The 19,256-nt window shown below is 42.6% G+C and overlaps 1 protein-coding gene across 4 annotated transcripts in view; it reads left to right on the top strand.

The window, feature by feature from the left end:
- Positions 1 to 19,256, top strand: part of itprid2 (ITPR interacting domain containing 2) — an 81,696-nt gene that overhangs the window by 31,583 nt on the left and 30,857 nt on the right. For all 4 annotated transcript variants that reach the window (XM_033023828.1, XM_033023827.1, XM_033023825.1 and 1 more), the window contains exons 6-10: positions 3,433 to 3,475; positions 3,573 to 3,668; positions 4,096 to 4,304; positions 5,179 to 5,912; positions 12,534 to 12,618. In XM_033023828.1, the coding sequence (XP_032879719.1) occupies positions 3,433 to 3,475; positions 3,573 to 3,668; positions 4,096 to 4,304; positions 5,179 to 5,912; positions 12,534 to 12,618 (1,167 nt within the window). The remainder of the gene's footprint in view (positions 1 to 3,432; positions 3,476 to 3,572; positions 3,669 to 4,095; positions 4,305 to 5,178; positions 5,913 to 12,533; positions 12,619 to 19,256) is intronic.

Genomic DNA, 19,256 nt, shown 5'->3' with positions numbered 1-19,256 from the left:
GATTAGTTCCTGAATGGCTTTCTTTGGGTGTTGCTGTGATGATGCAGATGCTGCGTACTTTCTGTAATTGGTTCACGTTGCATGACAGTTAAGGGCCTGTCCCACAAGCATGCGACTGCATGCGGCAAGCGCGACCTAACGTGGTCGCTTGAGCCGTACGGCCTCGCGGGGCTGGTCCCACTTTGATCGCCGGAGCCGTATGGAGTTGTGCGGAGCTGGTCCCGACATCGCGCGGGGCTCCGAAAAACTGACTGTCCAAAAATTCCGCGCAGCAACGGCCTGCTGGCCCGCAGCCGCATTGAGGCGGTATGCACCGTCTCGACAGGCGTGCGCAGCGTCTCGACGCAGTACGCAGCGTCTTGACAGTGTACGCCTAGCGCAAACATCCCACGGACTTCGCTCGAACTTCACGTCAACTCGTACGGGATCACTCGACCTTCGCGCGGCCCCCGCTTCCGGCTTGGTCGCGTTCGCTGCATGCAGTCGCATGCTGGTGGGACAGGCCCTGTATGGGGATCACTCGACCTCCGCGCAGCCCCCGCTTCCGGTTTGGTCGCGCTTGCCGCATGCAGTCGCATGCTCGTGGGACAGGCCCTTTAGTTGTTTTATGGGAAAGGTTGAAGGATTGATTTGGGGCTTTACTGAAAACTTACAAAATCAACACTCAAAAATTGAATAGAAGGAAAAAGTGGAAGGATTTGAAGGCATTCACACTGGCTGTTTTCAGACCCACTGTTGGCTTAACCCTGCAACATCTGTTCCACTTTAGACCAGCGCTGCATCTTTGGCTTTTGTAGGCCTGATTGCCCCCAAAGGTTCATGTACTCTTTGAACCCACATTTCATATTTGACTATCCACAGTTCTTTAACCTCAGCATATTCTATGGTCTCAACTCTCAGTTACCAGGATGAAGTGATTGCACGGGGATTAGTCACCTGCCACCATACCTGCATGGGTTACAAAGTCTCGGTACATTGTACTCGTGCCTCTTAAATTCATTTAATTACAGTGAGTTTTATTAAAAATTTGGCATGAATTTAAGAGGCAGACTGCAACCTACGTAAGTCATCATATTGCACCCAACATTTCCCAGCACCCAACAGGAACTAATTTGGAAGTAATTTTCTCTTTGAGGGAGAAAGACTGGGATGAATTTTAATATTGTGGGCACTAAATTCTGTGTTTGCACCTTTGCCTCAGTGGGTTTTCTTACATTTTTGTCAGCAGATTGGCAATGACATTCTCGCATGAGATATGGTTTATTTCACAGTGGCTGATACTGCTCACTTTGTTTTTGTTGGAGAATGTCGGATGGAGAAGCACATGATTACTGTGCCTCTAGATGGGCATAATCCACATTGTGAGTTAAAGGACAGTGGGTATCCAAGGTTGCAAACTCAATTTTTCTAAGTGGGGAGAGGATTCAGATGTCGGGCGTGCAAAGGGATTCGGGAGTGTGTGGGGTAATTTTTTGTTACACAGAGGGTGGTAGGGGCTTGGAACGCACTGCCAGGGGTGGTGGTGGAGGCAGATACAATAGTGGTGTTCAAGAGGGTTTAGGATACGCACAGAAGTCCAGGGAATAGAAGGACATGGATCATGGACAGGCAGATGAGATCAGTTTAACTTCGGCACAAACATTGTGGGCAGAGGGGTTGTTCCTGTGCTTTTGTGTTCTATGTTCTAATGATCTGAATGCTCTCTTGTGTGTAGTAAGTATGTGTGAGAGATGGACAAAATGTGGGCGGGTGTGCAATGAGACAATTTCTTAGTTTTTAATTAATATTCTAAGTACTTTGGTTGTGGTCTGTTGGGTCCTGCTCAATCCTAGTACACTAATGCCCCTGTCCCACTTAGGAAACCTGAACGGAAACCTCTGGAGACTTTGTGCCCCACCCAAGGTTTCCGTGCGGTTCCCGGAGGTTTTTGCCAGTCTCCCTACCTGCTTCCACTACCTGCAACCTCCGGCAACCACCTGCAACCTCCGGGAACCGCACGGAAACCTTGGGTGGGGTGCAAAGTCTCCAGAGGTTTCCGTTCAGGTTTCCTAAGTGGGACAGGGGCATTACTTTGAAGTACAATTACTGAGGGTGCAGAGGGAGGTACTGTGGCTAGGTTGCTAATTTAAGGAACTGGGAATCCTTGTTCTCTGAACTAAAAGCTTTTTTTTTCTTCTTTTTTGTTTGTTTGTTTTTTTTGGGGGTATTCTGAGTAGTTTAGTGTTGCTTTTGGAATTTACATCAGAAGGTAGAAGTAGGCACTTTGAGACAGAATACATTTCAGGAAAGGGGAACTGGCAGAGCTTGCATTACACGATTAGTTTAGAGAAACAGTGTGGAAACCAGCTCTTCGCTCCATGCCAACTAGCCATTACCTGTACACTAGCTCTATCCTACACAATAGTAGCAATTTGCAGAAGCCAATAAATCTACGAACCTGCACATGTTTGGAATGTGGGAAGAACCTGGAAATAAAACGCGCAATCACAGAAAAAATGTACAGACAGCAGCCACAGATAGGATTAAACCCAGGTCTGTGGCGCTGTGAGGCAGCAGCTCTACCGCTGAACCACTGTGCCGATGTATACTTTGCTTTTGTTCTTTCACACTATATAATTTAACAGTTATGGGACACACAATGGTGCCTAGAGCCTGTTCTGCTCCTGGCAAATCCCTTTATAGAGTGGGACTTCTTGTGACCCATCTCAGAGCATTGCATGGTAAGCACCCTCATACAACAAGCATTGCTCATAACCTCCTCGATTATTGGAATGCTGTGTGTGCAATTCCTGTTCAAACCATGATCTGAAGCATGTTTTGTATCATTACCTTTGAGTAAATGCATCTAGCTTATGAATCATTGTACTTTTTTACACTTAGTGGCCTTAGGTTCCAATGCAATTTGTACTTATTTTAATAGCTGTAGTCCCTGTACTCCTCAACCCACTTTGACTCTTATTTTCTGAGTGTATGTAGCTTCCTTAATTTTTCTTCTTTAAATATTGTAACTGACATGTATCTCTTTGTACAACCAAATTTAAGCTAATTATTGACAGCTGCCTGATTTTGTAGGCTGAGGCTTTCCATTGAGCAGGCATAGCTGCAAATCTATTCTAATGACTCATCAATTCTAACTTGACTCAAAAGATTTAGCAAGTCTGTGCATGGTGAGCTTTACCTTTACACAAGTTGTTTTGATGTGCTGGAAAAAAACGAATATGCAGTAAGGAGTGGTTGCCATTGGTGTTTTAAAGTGGAGCTGAATTCATGCCATGTCTTTCCAAAGAACACCAATGTTTGTAACGATCGACTAACTAAATATACTCGCATGTAAATAACTTATATAAATATATATCCTATTGTTTACTTAAATTACATAAACTATTGTCTTTGTAAAGTGGATCGTTCATGAAGTGTATTTTGCATCCACAGCTAATTATCTGCATCCTCACAAGAACTCGGTGCTGACAGGAAGGTTAGTTTCTTTTTCAATAGATGAAGACATTTGTTCGTTTTAGTCTAGAAAGAAGCTTTTGCTACATTTCTAATCAATATTGTTTGCCTTTTTGCAGTGGGACATTGGCTGAGATAAAACGTAACCAGTTTTGTCAAATGGGAAGCAGCATGAACTCCACTGGTTCTGGCAAGAGCAATACTACTGTATCAAGGTAGGCTGATCTTTATTTCAATGGCTTTTATTTACAATTAAAGAACATTATCTTGATCATTAATATTTCATAAATGTATATTGTTGTACGCAGTCCTATAATTTCTAGAAAATCATGTACGCTTTTAATCTAAGTAGACAGAACTATTTTGAAAAATATGTTCTCGCTGGTAGCATTTATCTAAGATTGATTAAATAATCATGGTGACTGATATATCAGTTACTCTGTTAGTTGAGAAGGCAGTGTTTGTTATTTAACAGAATCACACGTAATGTTTACGTAATAAAGTGACAATTTTAATGTGTTCATTTTCATGGTCAGTATTATAAACAATTCTGATATTTTATTTGGTGCTCTTGAACAATCTTACAAATTTTAGCTATCTTAGCATTGCAACAAATGTAAGATGTTTATTTATATTTTTCAGTGTTTCCGAATTATTGGACCTTTACGAGGAAGACCCTGAGGATGTGCTCTATAACCTTGGGTTTGGCACAGAAGAACCTGACCCTGCTTCTAAAATTCCATGTCGATTTTTTAATGCTTCGTCATTTGCGAGAGGAATAGACTTTAAACTATTTTTAGATGCTCAAATGCAACGTATGGAATTGGACAATCCAAATTTTGCACTTACAAGTAAGTTCTTTAATTTTTCATTTAAATTACTGATTTATGGAATACACGTTTCAAATTACCAATGGAAGCTTTACTTGTCTGTTCAATTTTCACAGAAGTAATCAAGCTCAATTGACAACCAGTAAGGTCTATCAAGATGGTTTTTACATTAAAATCTTGCATGTAGCATGACTTCTTTAAATAAAACATTTATAAAATGCTGGAGAGAAGGAATGGGTGACGTTTTGGGACAAGACCATTCTTCAGACCCGAAAAAAAAAAGATTTATTAAGTTATCTTTGCCCTTCAAACTTTATTCTTATTCTAATTAAAGGACACCTAATGTTTGAATCACCTTGTGAAAAATCTGCTTGTTACATTAAAGTGCACGAGAAGTAAATCTGAAGGATGGTACTCCATTCTACAGTTGAATTCTATGAAAACTTCACTATAATTGTTTCAAAGCACGAATGTTCTGCCCATGTGTTTTTAGTAGCATGGTGGTCTGAAATATCTAAAAATTATAAATTAATGCATAAATTAATCGACTGACCATTGTTTTACAATGATCTTTTATGGTACTTTGTGGCACACATTATGACTATACACTACCATACTACAATAGGAACATTTCAACTAAAAGAACACGATTTATTAATGACTATAGCCATCAAAGATTCTTTAAATTAGGTTTCACACACGTGTCGGATTATTATAAGCAATAAATATAATAGAGAAGGTGGTTTATCCCAAGCCTGTGGCATGTCTGATATTACAAAGAAGTTGGAAGCATTGATGTTTTAGTGTATGTTTGCTATGCATCTCTGAATGTATTGTTGCCTTTTCATTTTCTCTCCCACATTTGTTGAATAATAGATTCTACTTTCAATTTCAGGTCGGTTTCGCCAGATTGAGGTTCTCACTACCGTGGCTAATGTTTTTTCCTCGCTGTACTCTCACGTTTCTGGCGCTCCTATAAAGAGGATTGGGGATGTGGCTGAAGCCTCAACTTCAGGCCAGGTTGCTACTGCGGGAAACATTGCTGGTAGATTAAAGAAGACGGTATCAAAACTCAACTTCTTTGCCGGTCAGCAGTTAAAAGTGACCGATGCAACTAATCAAATGGCTCGAGCAGACACAAAAAATTCAAAAACATCGCAGCATTCCCTTGAAACCGACAAAAGTGGGACTGACGATGAGAAGAAAGAGGTAAAGCAAAGGAGGATGCAGATATGTCACAAGGTGACGGACTCTTCTCTGAAATCAGTAACTGAAGAGGTGGTGACTGGAAGCCCTTCAACAATTATTCCTCAGGAACCCGTGTCTAACGTAGCAAATGGCAGCACAGAATCCAACCTTGCTGACACTGCTTACAGCAAAGAAGGAACAGGAAACAGCTTGGATGATGCAAGTGGTATTTTGGAGTCTGCTGTAGATTTGAATGAATCCACAGACGTAGAACATGCAGTTGTTGGTGGGCAGACATCTGCTCACTCACGGGAAAGTGCAGTGACTGAATGCACGCCACCAGTGTGTTCGACCCCAGAAAAAGGGCTGCCTGCAGCGATGCACCATCCATTGCTGAGCAACTTGATGGAGCAGAAAGAATTCTCATTTGACTTGGAAGAGGCAAGTTGTTACTTTTCTGATTTGTTAACTTTTTCCAATATTGTAGCACTACAAATCTGAGAAATATATTCTGCACTCTATCTTCCCCTTTGCTCTACCTATTGTACTTGAATTTGGCTTGATTGTATTTATGTGTAGTATTATCTGATCGGATTGGTTAGCATGCAAAATGAAGCTTGCCACTCTAACTCAGTACATGTGACAATAATAGTGCATAATCCTGTTGGAGTCAAGGGCAGGGCAGGGCAGGTAAGGAAGCCTGGATTCAGTGTTTTCACTTTGAAGGAAATTACCTGAAATTTGGGAAATTCTGGTTGTCTTCAGGTAATTTTAGGGAAATTATATAATTTCGGGAAATTTCCCGGCCCGGTAGGCCTTCCCCTACTGCGCCTGCCGCCCCAACTGCACATGCGCAGATACCAGGTCCACTGCGCACGTGTGGGGAGACCCGAAGGGGTCCAATCAGGCCCGCGGGATGATTTGCTGAAAAAAAGTATTTACTTGTATATTTACGACCATCCACGCCTGCGCAATTGGGGGAGGCCCGTCAGCAGCGTCACAATTGAAAATGGCGCTGGTGATGCGGTATGGATGCCGACTCCCCGCGCATGCGCAGTGGGCCCGGTATACGCACGTGCGCAGTTGGGGCGGCAGTCGCACGTGCAGTTGGGGAAGGCTTACCGGGCCGGGAAATACCATCAAATTCCAGGTAATTTGGAATTCTATTTCAGGAAAAAAAATGTTCTTCTTCTTTCGTGTGGCGTGCACAGCCTAAAGTTGTTGGACAACTTGTTCTATTTGATCATCCGTTTGTGCACGTTGAGTTGACTGCATTAGTCGAAACAGGGCGGACCATGTGAAGGTTGCAATCTTCCACCCCAAAAAAAAATGTTGTGTGGAAGCACTGCCTGGATTAATAGAGAGATTGAGCCACCGGCCAGGGAAAAGAATGGAGACATAGGACAGCTATAGGCAGCTGGGGTTAAGTGTACATTTGAGGAGCTTGGTAGACTGAGGACCATGCTCAGAAGGAAATTAGGAGGGGAAAAAAGGGGGTAGTTGATTGTTCTGGCAGAGAGAATCTGAAGATATTTTATAAATAGATTAAGGGAAAGTTAGTAACTTGAGAGAGAATAGGGCTTTTCAAAAACCAAAGTGGTCATCTCTGTGTGGAGCCACAGACAAGGTCCTCTACGAACATTTCTCTGTTTTTAACCGTGGAGAAAAACATGAAGACTGGGGAACATGGGACAGTTAATTGAGCTGTCTTTTATTTTATATAATCAAAAATAATTTATTCAATCACGATACAAAACGGTGGTAATACACCTACCACCATAGTACAAAATCACCAAAATCATCTAAGACACTAAATTTTCAAATAACTATAATACAATCCTTATTGAGGATATTGAGGACAGTCTGTATCATGCTTGAGGAGGCGTTGGACATCCTAAGGTAGATAGATCTCTCTGGGTTAATCAGATATCCAAGGGCACTGTGATAAGCTAGAGAAGAAATTGCCGGAGCCCTGGCTGAGATATATGAATCATCGTTAGACACTGAGGTGCCAGAAGGTGGATAATGATGTGCCTCTATTTAGGAAGAGTTGCAAGGAAAGATATGGGAACTAATGACCAGTGAGCATGACATCTGTGGCAGATAAGTTACTGAAGAGGTTTTTAAAGGATGATATACTTGCATTTTGATAAACAGGGGCTGATTAGGGATAATCAGTATAATTTTGTACATGGGAGATCATGTCTTTATGAATCTGAGTTTTTTGAAGAAGTAACTAAAAAGGTTGATGAGGGCAAAGCTGCGGACAATTTATTTATGGGCTTCAGCAAGACCTTTATGGTTCCATGTGGTGGGCTGCTCTGGAAGGTTAGATTGCATGGGATCCAGGGAGAGTTAGTCGACTGGATAAAGTTGGCTTCATGGAAGGAAGCAGATGGTGATGATGGAGGTTGTTTTTGGACGGGTGGACTGCGATGACTGATGCGCCTTGGGGATTGGTGGTGGGCCCATTGCTGTTTGTGGTTTATATCAAAAATTTAGTTGAGGATGTACAAGGCATGATTAGTAAGTTTGCAGATGATACTAAAGTGGTTGGTATTGTAGATAATGAAGAATGTTATCAAGTATTACAGCAGGGTCTTGATCAGCTGTGTAAGTGGTGAAAGGAATGGCTAATGGTGTTTAATGCAGTTATGTACGTAGTGTTGCATTTTGGGGAGTCAAACCAGAGCAGGCCATTCACGGTGAATGGAAGAGCCCTAGGGAGTGTTGTAATACAGGCACATAGCTCCTTGATAGTTGTTTCAAATGGCATGGTCAAGATGGCTTTTGATACATTGCGCTTCATCTGTCTGGATATTGAGTATAGAAATTGAGATGTTATGTTACACTTGTACAGCACGTTGATGAGGCTGCGTTGCAAGTATGGTGTTCAGTTTTGGTCACCCTGCTTTGGGAAGGATGTCATTAAGCTGGCTTTACTATGATGTTGCCAGGATTCGAGCACCCGGCCTATAGGAGAGATTGGGCACGCAAAGACTTTATTCCTTGGAATGAAGGAGGTTAAAGGATGATCTTATAGAGATGTATAAAATCATGAGAGGAATTGATAGAGTGCATGTGCAAACTCTTTTGCACAGAGTAGATTAATCAAGAACCAGAGAACATGGGTTTAAAGTGAGAGGGGAAAGATTTAATAGGAACCTGATGGGCAACTTTTTCCACACAGTATATGGGTATATGGAACGAGCTATGAGTTTAAATTGTTGAGGCAGGTACTATAACAACATTTAAAAGGCATTTAGATGGATAGGACACATGGATAGGAAAGGTTTAGAGGGATATGGGCCAAACATGGGCCAAATCATGGTCTAGTTGGGCTGAAGGGTCTGTTTCCGTGCTGAACGACTCTAAGAAACTTAAGCTTGTTAACCCACCACCAATGTAACCATTTATCTTTCCTTTTTTGAAATGTTTGTAATATCTAGCTCTATCTTGTCAGAGGCACATAATTCAGCTGGTTTCCTGTGAGGTTTTAGGGCTCCTTCCTGTTTGCAAGCAGACTGGCTCAATTTTCTTTTCATATTGATAGGTACTATGGATTTGCAGTTGTCTTTGAGGTGACCTGATCTGGAATGTTTAAAGCAGTAAGGAATGTGGTTTACAATGTCATCTTTTTTCTCATTATGCCATGTTAGTTTAAAGATTTACCATATTGGTGGGAATAATCTGTGAAACTGTGAACAAGTAGGAATAAATGTACCATAATCCTGTTTTCTTTAACGATGTGCATCCTCTGACATCTTGATCTTCTAAATTTTTTTTTCTAATCTTAAACATACACTTTTGTCCAAGTTTCACTCTTGTTTCAGTGAGGTACAAACGTGTGTATGGATACAGTATCGGTTTATGTTTATACATTTAGTGAATGGTTACATTCTTGGAAAAAATCTTTTGAAACATTGCCTGAAAAAACGTTCAAATGCACTTAATTGATTGAACAATTTTACAAACTTCTATTCCGTAACAGGGCAAAATCAATCGGCAACTGTAATGTGTTTCATGTTCTAATGACTACCACAATATCACAAATGTAAACGGAACATTTTCTTTGCTGATTGATTGTTGACATGAGTATGGCTTGTGATAACATTGGGCTAGGTGATCATGCTTAGTTCTCCACAGGTTTTCATAGTCCCCTCCAAATAAAGCTCAGTGACACTGCCCACACACCCCGTGGGAGGTTTGACCCATTAATGACTAGAAGCCAATAAGTTTCAGTAACCAGACTGCAACGCTAGGCCTCCATTGCACACTTACATAAAGCTAGAGTCACTGCTCCTTGAGAGTCATGGTTATACGTGCCAAAAGAACCATCATAGAACCTACTACACTTGAGTACAGTTCATTTGGGTATTGATATTTTCTGCTTTGTGGGGGGAAAAAAGGTAAATTATGTGGAGAGATAAAATTACTGAAGAGATGAGCAGTCCTCTTGTGATTTCCATCCCTCAAAACCAGGCACTATCGAGACTTATCTATCTCTCTATTTCATGTGGCTACCAGCAACATCAGTAGAGTAGAAAATGTAATTTAACATTTGGATCTTGGTGCCAGTTAATTGTATGTGGGATAGCAGATATCAAGTTTTCAAGGTCAGTTTATTGTCACATACACCAATTAAGGTACAGTGAAATTCAAATTGCCATACTTTAAAAAAAAAAAGCAACAACTACATAAAATTACATAAAACAACTACATAAAAGTTAACAAAAACATCCACCACAACGCATTCCCCACGTTCCTCACTGTGATGGAAGGCAATAAGGTCCAATATCCTTCCTCTTTATTCTCCCACGGTTGGAGCAATCGAATCATCTGCAGTCGGGGTGATCAAAGCCCCTGCAGCCAGCTGTCAAAGCCCCCGTGTCGGTGCGATCGAAACTCCTGTGTCGGGGCGATCGAAACTCCCGCGTCGGAGCGATTGAAACTCCCGTGGCTTGGAGTCCCTGATGTGGTCTCTAACCAGAAACCGTGGGCACCACGATGTTAAAGTCTGCCGGCTCCCACTGTTGGAGCCCCAGAGACGACCCTCGACAGGGATCGTGAACTCCGTGATGGTAAGCCTGCAGGCTCCCACGATGGAGCTCCCAGTCGATCTCCAGCAATGGCCGCCAACTCCACGATGTTAGGCCGCAGTGCGGACAGAGATAAGATACGGAAAAAATCGCATCCCCATCGAGATTAGAGATTAGAAAAAGTTTCCCCCAACTCCCCCCCCCCCCCCCCCCCCCCCACTTCCCACCCCCCACATAAAACAAGCTAAAGACAACTAAAATATATACATTTAACACATACAAAACAGACACAAAGAAGGAAAAGACAGACTGTTGGCGAGGCAGCCGTTGCTGGCGCCACCTGGTGGTTATCTCCATTGTTATCTCCATTGTGTTTAGAGATTGTACATCAGATTGTCATACTGTATGTTCTGTAGTTTGTTCCTAATCACAATAGGGATGTTTTTGAAGAGTCCTTAATGTCCATTCGTACATCACTTGTCCACATGCCACAGCTAGTTTAATGTGATTTAGAGATTGCCATAACAGTGGAATTGTAGGCCATGATCCTCTTTGTCAGGGCTTATGAAAGGCAAGAGTTATGAAAGGATGTGGGTAAAACTAGTTGAAATTCTCAAGGACGGCATCTGATCTTCTGCAGCATTTATCTGTAGAAGATTTGTTTTGATGATGATATTGGGTTAAATTGGCCTTATCGGAACAAGAAGACTCAAGGTGAAGATCAGCGATTAGTGCAGGTATTTTCTAGCAATTATATGTGAACCAGCTGATGCCTACACATGTGGAAATGAGAGAGATTCTTGACTTGGAGAAACTGATACCTGTTAGATACATCCCAGTTTTAGGGAAGTAGGTTAGGAAATACGGACTTCTTAGGCAGGTTGTGAATATGTTATTGCTGCTTGGGTCACAAAGACCCAAAAGTAATATACAAGATCATCACAGTAGGTTATACATCTTCCAAGCTTTGAGTTATTCCATAATGGACATTTTGCACAGCTGGGAATTGTCCCATTTTACATAAAAGCAAGCCATTTGTTATTGTGGATATTTACCCAACATTTCTTCTTAGTTTTTCCCCAATGAGTAAGTAGAGTAGCCCTATGGGCTCTACTTTCAAACTTCAATTGTCTTACTCTGGCCCCAGAACATCCTACTTCCTAATGCTTCATTGCTGTGGTGTTCTATTGCTCAGACCTGATATTATGAAATTCTCTCTCCAACACCCCAAATCAATCAAAATAGTCCTTAAATCAACTTGGACTTTGATTCCCCTAACCAGCAATATGCAAACAAGTAAGCAGAACTTGTGATGTTATGCCCCTGTCCCACTTAGGAAACCTGAACGTAAACCTCTGGAGACTTTGCGCCCCACCCAAGGTTTCCGTGCGGTTAGAAACATAGAAACATAGAAAGTAGGTGCGAGAGTAGACCACCAGGTCCGTCGAGCCCGCACCGCCATTCGCTCATGGCTGAACACTAAACAGACACACTTACCCACAAACAGTAGACACAAGACACAGAACACAAGACACTACCCTCCCCTTTATACCGCTATCACCCCTCTCCACCCCAAGAACCTCGCGATCTCCTGGGGGAGGCAAAAAACCGGATAAAAACCCAGGTCCAATTCGGGAAAAAAATCCGGGAAATTCCTCTCCGACCCCAATCCAGGCGATCGACACTTGTCCAGGAGATCACTCAGGTCTTACTATACTAACCATACCTAGGTCCATATCCCTGCCCTCTCCCCGTAGCCCCTTATCCCCTTGGTTCCCAGAGGTTTTTGTCAGTCTCCCTACCTGCTTCCACTACCTGCAACCACCTGCAACCTCCGGGAACCGCACGGAAACCTTGGGTGGGGCGCAAAGTCTCCAGAGGTTTCCGTTCAGGTTTCCTAAGTGGGACAGGGGCATTCTCGGAGCTATATGCTGTTCAAGACTGGTGATAATTCTCCTTTCCCCTGAGAGTGATCTTTTGGGATTTCAAAGATCAGATTATAATCTTTAACTCCATTCAATAGGTTCAAAGCAATGAAGGTGAAGGACCAAATACGCCAGCAACTAGAAATCCTGTTCCACGTGAAAGAATTTCAGCAACCAGTAAAGGCAAGTGCAATAATATTTACTTGACGGTCTTTGATAAAAATGGGAAGGTTATTTTGGGAAACCATCCTTCAGTTTGTCATATAAAGTTACTAAAAACTACAAAACTATAAAGTTACTAAAAACTACAAAACTGATTTAAAAGGGCATCCTAGGTGGTGAATGGGTTCCCACAAAACTTGATTTTGTCTGGAATGTGGACCCCAAGCAAAAATCACTTGAATATAGAATCTTAGAGTCATACAGCCTGGCACAACATGTTCCCTCTACACTAGTCGCACCTGCCTGCGTTTGGCCCATATCCTTCTAATCTTCTGTAGTAGGCTGAAGATATTTGCATTCACACACAGCTCAAAGCAATGGTTCAACACCTCACACAGAGCTTCAACATGGCAAAAAACATTGGAAATCTGCCCTTGCTGCATCACATTCATCTGGCAATAGTGGTTCACTGCCAGATCCTAGAAATAATGAACAAATTGCCATATCGCAGGGTGTACCTATCCATGTACCTGTCTAAATGTCTTTTAAACATTGTGATAGTACCTGCCTCAACTAATTCCTCTGGCAGCTCGTTCCACATACCCACCACCCATTGTGTAAATAAAGTTGCCCCTCTGGTTCCTATTAAATCTTTTCCCCATTCATCTTAAACATGTGTCCTCTGGTTCATGATTCCCCAACTCTGGGTAAAAAACACTGTGCATTTACCCTGGCACACAGGCTGACCAAAACTGAACATGGTACTCCAAATGTGGCCTCACCAATGTCTTGTACAACTGATTATGGTAACTGTACATACACTGTATTTAAATGAATGCCATGAATATTACTTAAGACTGATAAGAAAGACCAAGAGGGAAGGAGGTTTCTCTATATGATGACATTGCACCTCACAGTCAACCTATTTATTTGGTGAGTGAAAATATTCTTCAATAACACAGTCACCCAAGCTTCAATTTCAGTCTGAAGAAGGGTTTCGGCCCGAATCGTCGCCTATTTCCTTCGCTCCATAGATGCTGCTGCACCCGCTGAGTTTCCCCAGCAATTTTGTGTACCTTCAATTTCAGACTATAGTTTAGGTTTAATGTAGTTGAGAGATACAGTGTGGAAACAGGCCCCACGACCCACAGATTCCATGCTGAACAGTGATCACACATACACTAGTTCTATTCTACACACTAGGGGCAATTTATAGAAGCTAATTAACTTACAACCCTGCACATCTTTGGAATGTGGGAGGAAACCGGAGAACCCGTAGAAAACCCACGCGATCATGGAGAGAATGTACAAACTCCGTACTGATATCAACTGTAGTCAGGATTCGATGCAGTTCTCTGGCGCTGTCAGGCAGCAGCTCTACCGCTGCACCACCATGCTATCCTGTAATATGCAGAAGATATCACACACTTGGAGGCCAAGCTCAAAGCCATGGTTCAATAACTCACACAGAGCTTCAAACCGGCAAAGAACATTGGAAATCTGCCCTTGCTGTACCTCATTCATCTGACAATCGAGGATCACGGCCAGATCCTAGAAATCAAGAACAAATTGCCCTATCCCAGGGTGCATTTATCGTTGAAGACCGACTTTAATGATGAATTGTACTACTCCCTACAATGCACCAGAGCAAACATTCAACAGAATTGCTTGAAGAAAAATGTATTTGAAGATCAAGACCTCAGTCCTGCCACAAAGCTTATCCTCCAACGGGCAGCAGTCATCCCTGCCTCCATTTATGCTTCATTGCATAAGGAGGTTTCTCTATACGGTGGCAACAGATATCTCAAAGTACAGGAAAGTTACTACCAATGTTCTCCCCATAAAATCCTTCAAATTCAATGGAAGGATAAGTGTTCTTCCCCAGGCCAAAATCGCCAGCAATGAATGAGACTTACTTGGCTATGTTGGGCATGTCAGGTTGTTCAAATGGTTGACATCAGACCGTGGTAGATGGAGCCCACCATCTCACAATCTACCCTCCCACTGCCCCCAACAGCCACTCTTTGCTCACCTGTGAAAGGATTCCCACCATAGCCTCCCCTGTCACTTGGGAATCCACAGAGCTGGTGTGGAAGTCATCCTCACTCCTGAGGGACTGCACAAGAAGAGGATACTTCAGATAACTTGCACAGAATTATCGCAGAACAAAAAGACACACTTGTCTATTCCCTTTAAACCTGCTTCAATAGGCTGGCGACAAGTCAATGTGACACACCCGATTAGTAACCCAGTTGTTGCAGTAGCAAATCTTGCCATGGTAGCTGTGGAATTTAAAATCAATTAATTTAATAATCTGGAATTAATTTTAAAAGAATGTTGGCTGCGGTAATTGTAATGATGCAAGTATTTTTCTGAGAACACCCATCTGTTTTATCAACGTCCTTTACTAATGAGGCATATTCCCATGGGGAAGAAAAGCAGAACAAAGAGCTCCCTGGAATATGAAAAATATGCAGAGGAAGACATAGGAAAAAAGTGACTCTTTATGACAAATGCCGGATTGTAAATAGTAGTGAGGACCAGCCGCATTGCCGAAGAATCAGAAAGTGAATAAGACAGAGCATATCGGAAAAGGTTAGCTGCTAGTTTAAATGCAAAAGTCGGCATAAATAGTTTAGTTTAGAGATGCAGCATGGATACATGTCCTTCGGCCCACCGAGTCCGCACCGACCAGCGATCCCCACACATCAACATGCCTGCACACACTAGGGACAGTTTACACTTCTATCAAGTGTACAAACCCAAACCAATTAACCTACAGACCTGTACGTCTTTGGAGTGTGGGAGGAAACCGACGATCTTGGAGAAAACCCACACGGTCATGGGGAGAACGTACAAACTCTGTATAGTCGGGATCGAACCTGGGTCTACAGCGCTGTAAGGCAGCAACTCTACCACTGTGCCACCATGCCGACCGAGCGTAAGGGTTGTACCTAGAGACAACAAACGGCAGTGATTGCGAGTAATGGTATTGGCGGAGGCAGATGCAGGGTGCCGAGTGAACAGAGTGCAACATGTGGCAACTACATAGAATGGAGATGGCAACATAGGACTGGGCCAGGCTGACCCTCCCCTACTTCATTAATCCAGTGCTGCCAGGACACTGCACTTTAAAGTGAGAATGTAGGAAATTGCATATCTACTTGGACAATAGATACATAGACAATAGGTGCAGGAGTAGGCAATTCGGCCCCTTGAGCCAGCACCGCCATTCAATGTGATCATGGTTGATCATCCACAATCAGTACCCCGTTCCTGCCTTCTCCCCATATCCCTTGATTCCGCTAGCACTAAGAGCTCTATCTAACTCTCTTTTGAATGCATCCAGTGAATCAGCCTCCACTGCCTTCTGTGGCAGAGAATTCCACAAATTCACAACTCTCAGTGTGAAAAAGTTTTTCCTCATCTCAGTTCTAAATGGCCTACCCCTTATTCTTATACTGTGGGCCCTAGTTCTGGACTCTCCCAACATCAGGACATTTTTTCCTGCATCTAGCATGTCCAATCCCTTAATAGTTTTATATGTTTCCATAAGATATCCTCTCATCCTTTTAAATTCCAGTGAATACAAGCCCAGTCGCTCCATTCTTTCATCATACGACAGTCCCGCCATCCCGGGATTAACCTCGTGAACCTACGCCGCACTCCCTCAATAGCAAGAATGTCCTTCCTCAAATTTGGAGACCAAAACTGCACACAATACCCCAGGTGTGGTCTCACTAGGGCCCTGTACAACTGCAGAAGGACCTCTTTGCTCTTATACTCAACTCCTCTCGTTATGACGGCCAACATGTCATTAGCTTTCTTCACTGCCTGCTGTACCTGCATGCTTACTTTGAGTGATTGATGTACAAGGGCACCCAAGTCTCGATGTATTTCCCCTTTTCCTAACCTGGCACCATTCAGATAATAATCTGCCTTCCCATTCTTGCTACCAAAGTGGATAACCTCACATTTATCCACATTTACTGCATCTGCCATGCATCTGCCCCATCCTGTCCAAGTCGCCCTGCATCCTCATAGCATCCTCCTCACAGTTCACACTGCCACCCAGCTTTGTGTCATCTGCAAAATTGCAATGTTACTTTTAATTCCTTCATCTACATCATTAATGTATATTGTAAATAGCTGCGGTTCCAGCACCGAGCCTTGCGGTACCCCACTAGTCACTGCTTACTATTCTGAAATGGACCTGTTAATCCCTACTCTTTGTTTCCTGTCTGTCAACCAATTTTCTATCCATGTCAATACCCTACCCCCAATACCATGTGCTCTAATTTTGCCCACTAATCTCCTGTGTGGGACCTTATCAAATGCTTTCTGAAAGTCCAGGTACACTACATCCACTGGCTCTCCCTTGTCCATTTTACTTGTTACATCCTCAAAAAATTCCAGAAGATTAGTCAAGCATGATTTCCCCTTCGTAAATCCATGCTGACTCGGACCCATCCTGTTACTGCTATCCAAATGTGCCGCTATTACATCTTTAATAATCGACTCCAGCATCTTCCCCACCACCAATGTCAGGCTGACTGGTCTATAATTCACTATTTGCCAAAAGTATGAGCCATGTGAGGGTAAACTGTGCATGACAGCTCCAGTGAACACGGGAAGTGATGATATATCCCCTCAACCTGTCAGGTTAAAGTAGTACAGATTTATCTTTACCAGGATGAAAAAAAGAACAGTTGATAGCAAATAGAATTTAAAAAGGTGAAACAAATGTTCACAAGTTATAGGAGTAGAATTAAGCCATTCGGCCTATCGAGTCTACTCCGCCATTCAATCATGACTGATCTCTGCCTGCTAATCCCATTTTCCTGCCTTCGCCCCATAAACCTGGACTCCCGTTCTAATCAAGAATTTGTCTATCTCTGTCTTAAAAATATCCACTGACGGCCTCCATAGCCCTCTGTGGCAATGATTTCCACAGATTAATTACCCTCTGACTAAAGAGGTTCCTCCTCACCTCCTTTCTAAAAGAGCAGCCTTTAATTCTGAGGCTATGACTGGTCCTAGACTCTCCCACCAGACGAAATATCCTTTTCACATCCACTCTATGCCTTTCATTATTCTGTACGTTTCAATGAAGTCCCCCCTCAACCTTCTATACTCCAGCGAGTAGAGGCCCAGTGCTATCAAGTGCTGCTGTTTCCTGTTGAAGGAAATGGTGAATTGAGAGGGAGATAAAGGAAAGTGCTTTCAAAATGTAAGTATTACACTTTTAGTATCTCCAGTCATGAGTGAAACCAGAGGACCCGCAACTCTGCATTTATCTTAGTTACATTTTGAGTGTTGTTGATGTTAAATGCAATAATGAACACCAAACATAGTGTCAAAAGCGCACTATGACAGATGTGGACGAAACCTAACTTTCGAGTTGCATTCATATGCAGTGCATGAATACAGTAACTGCAGGCCATTTTATGCTGAGTCACAGTGAAATGTCATCATCATGACAGCAGGCCAATACATCTTGAACAGCATCTTTGTGAATGAATGCATTTAACTCCACATCTGCCCAAAGCTTTTGTGATATTCATTCATAAGTTAATCTTTTACAATAAAGTATGCTAGATTCAGTCATAGTATAGTCGAGATGCAATACTGGATACTTCGGAATAATACAACCTAGAACAGTGCAGCCCAGGAAATGAGCCAGCAAACACGATGCCAAATTAAATCAATCCTTTCTGCTTGCACACGATTTATATCCCTCTATTTGTATCCCTCCATTTCAGTTTCATGTACCTATCTAAAAGCCTTTTCAATGCCACTATCATATGTTTCCACCATCATCCCTGGTAGAGAGCTCAAGACACCTACCCCTCTGTGTAAAATATAACTTGCCCCACATTTCTTTAAATTTTGCGCCTCTCATCTTAAACCAATGCTTTCTAGCACTTTTTATTACAATAGACAATAGGTGCAGGAGTAGGCCATTCGGTCCTTCGAGCCAGCACCGCCATTCAATGTGATCATGGCTGATCATCCACAATCAGTACCCCGTTCCTGCCTTCTCCCCATATCCCCTGACTCTGCTATTTTCAAGAGCCCTATCTAGCTCTCTCTTGTAAGTATCCAGAGAACCGGCCTCGACCGCCCTCTGAGGCAGAGAATTCCACAGACTCACCACTCTCTGTGTAAAAAAGTGTTTCCTCATCTCCGTTCTAAATGGCTTACCCCTTATTCTTAATCAGTGGCCCCTGGTTCTGGACTCCCTCAACATCGGGAACATGTTTCCTGCCTCTAGCGTGCCCAAACCCTTAACAATCTTATATGTTTCAATAAGATCCCCTCTCAACCTTTTAAATTGCAGAGTATGCAAGCCCAGCCGCTCCATTCTCTCAGCATATGAAAGTCCCGCCATCCCGGGAATTAACCTTGTGAACCTACGTTGCACTCCCTCAATAGCAAGACCATGGAATAAGATTCGGATTGCCTACTCTATCCCTCTCAATTTTATAAACACCTATTAAATTTTCCCTCGGCCTTCAAAGCTCCAGAGAAAATAATTCATTCATTTTCAGCAGTCAATGGTGCTAAAGGGCCTGTTTCTATGCTGTAATGTTCTATGCTTGCAGGTAATATTTAAAAAAATATATACTGTAGCTGTTGCTTGAATAATGTTAGTTCAA

Source organism: Amblyraja radiata, chromosome 7 (assembly GCF_010909765.2).
Source record: "Amblyraja radiata isolate CabotCenter1 chromosome 7, sAmbRad1.1.pri, whole genome shotgun sequence".
Lineage (NCBI taxonomy): Eukaryota > Metazoa > Chordata > Chondrichthyes > Rajiformes > Rajidae > Amblyraja > Amblyraja radiata.
This window is presented reverse-complemented; position numbering and strand designations above follow the sequence as displayed.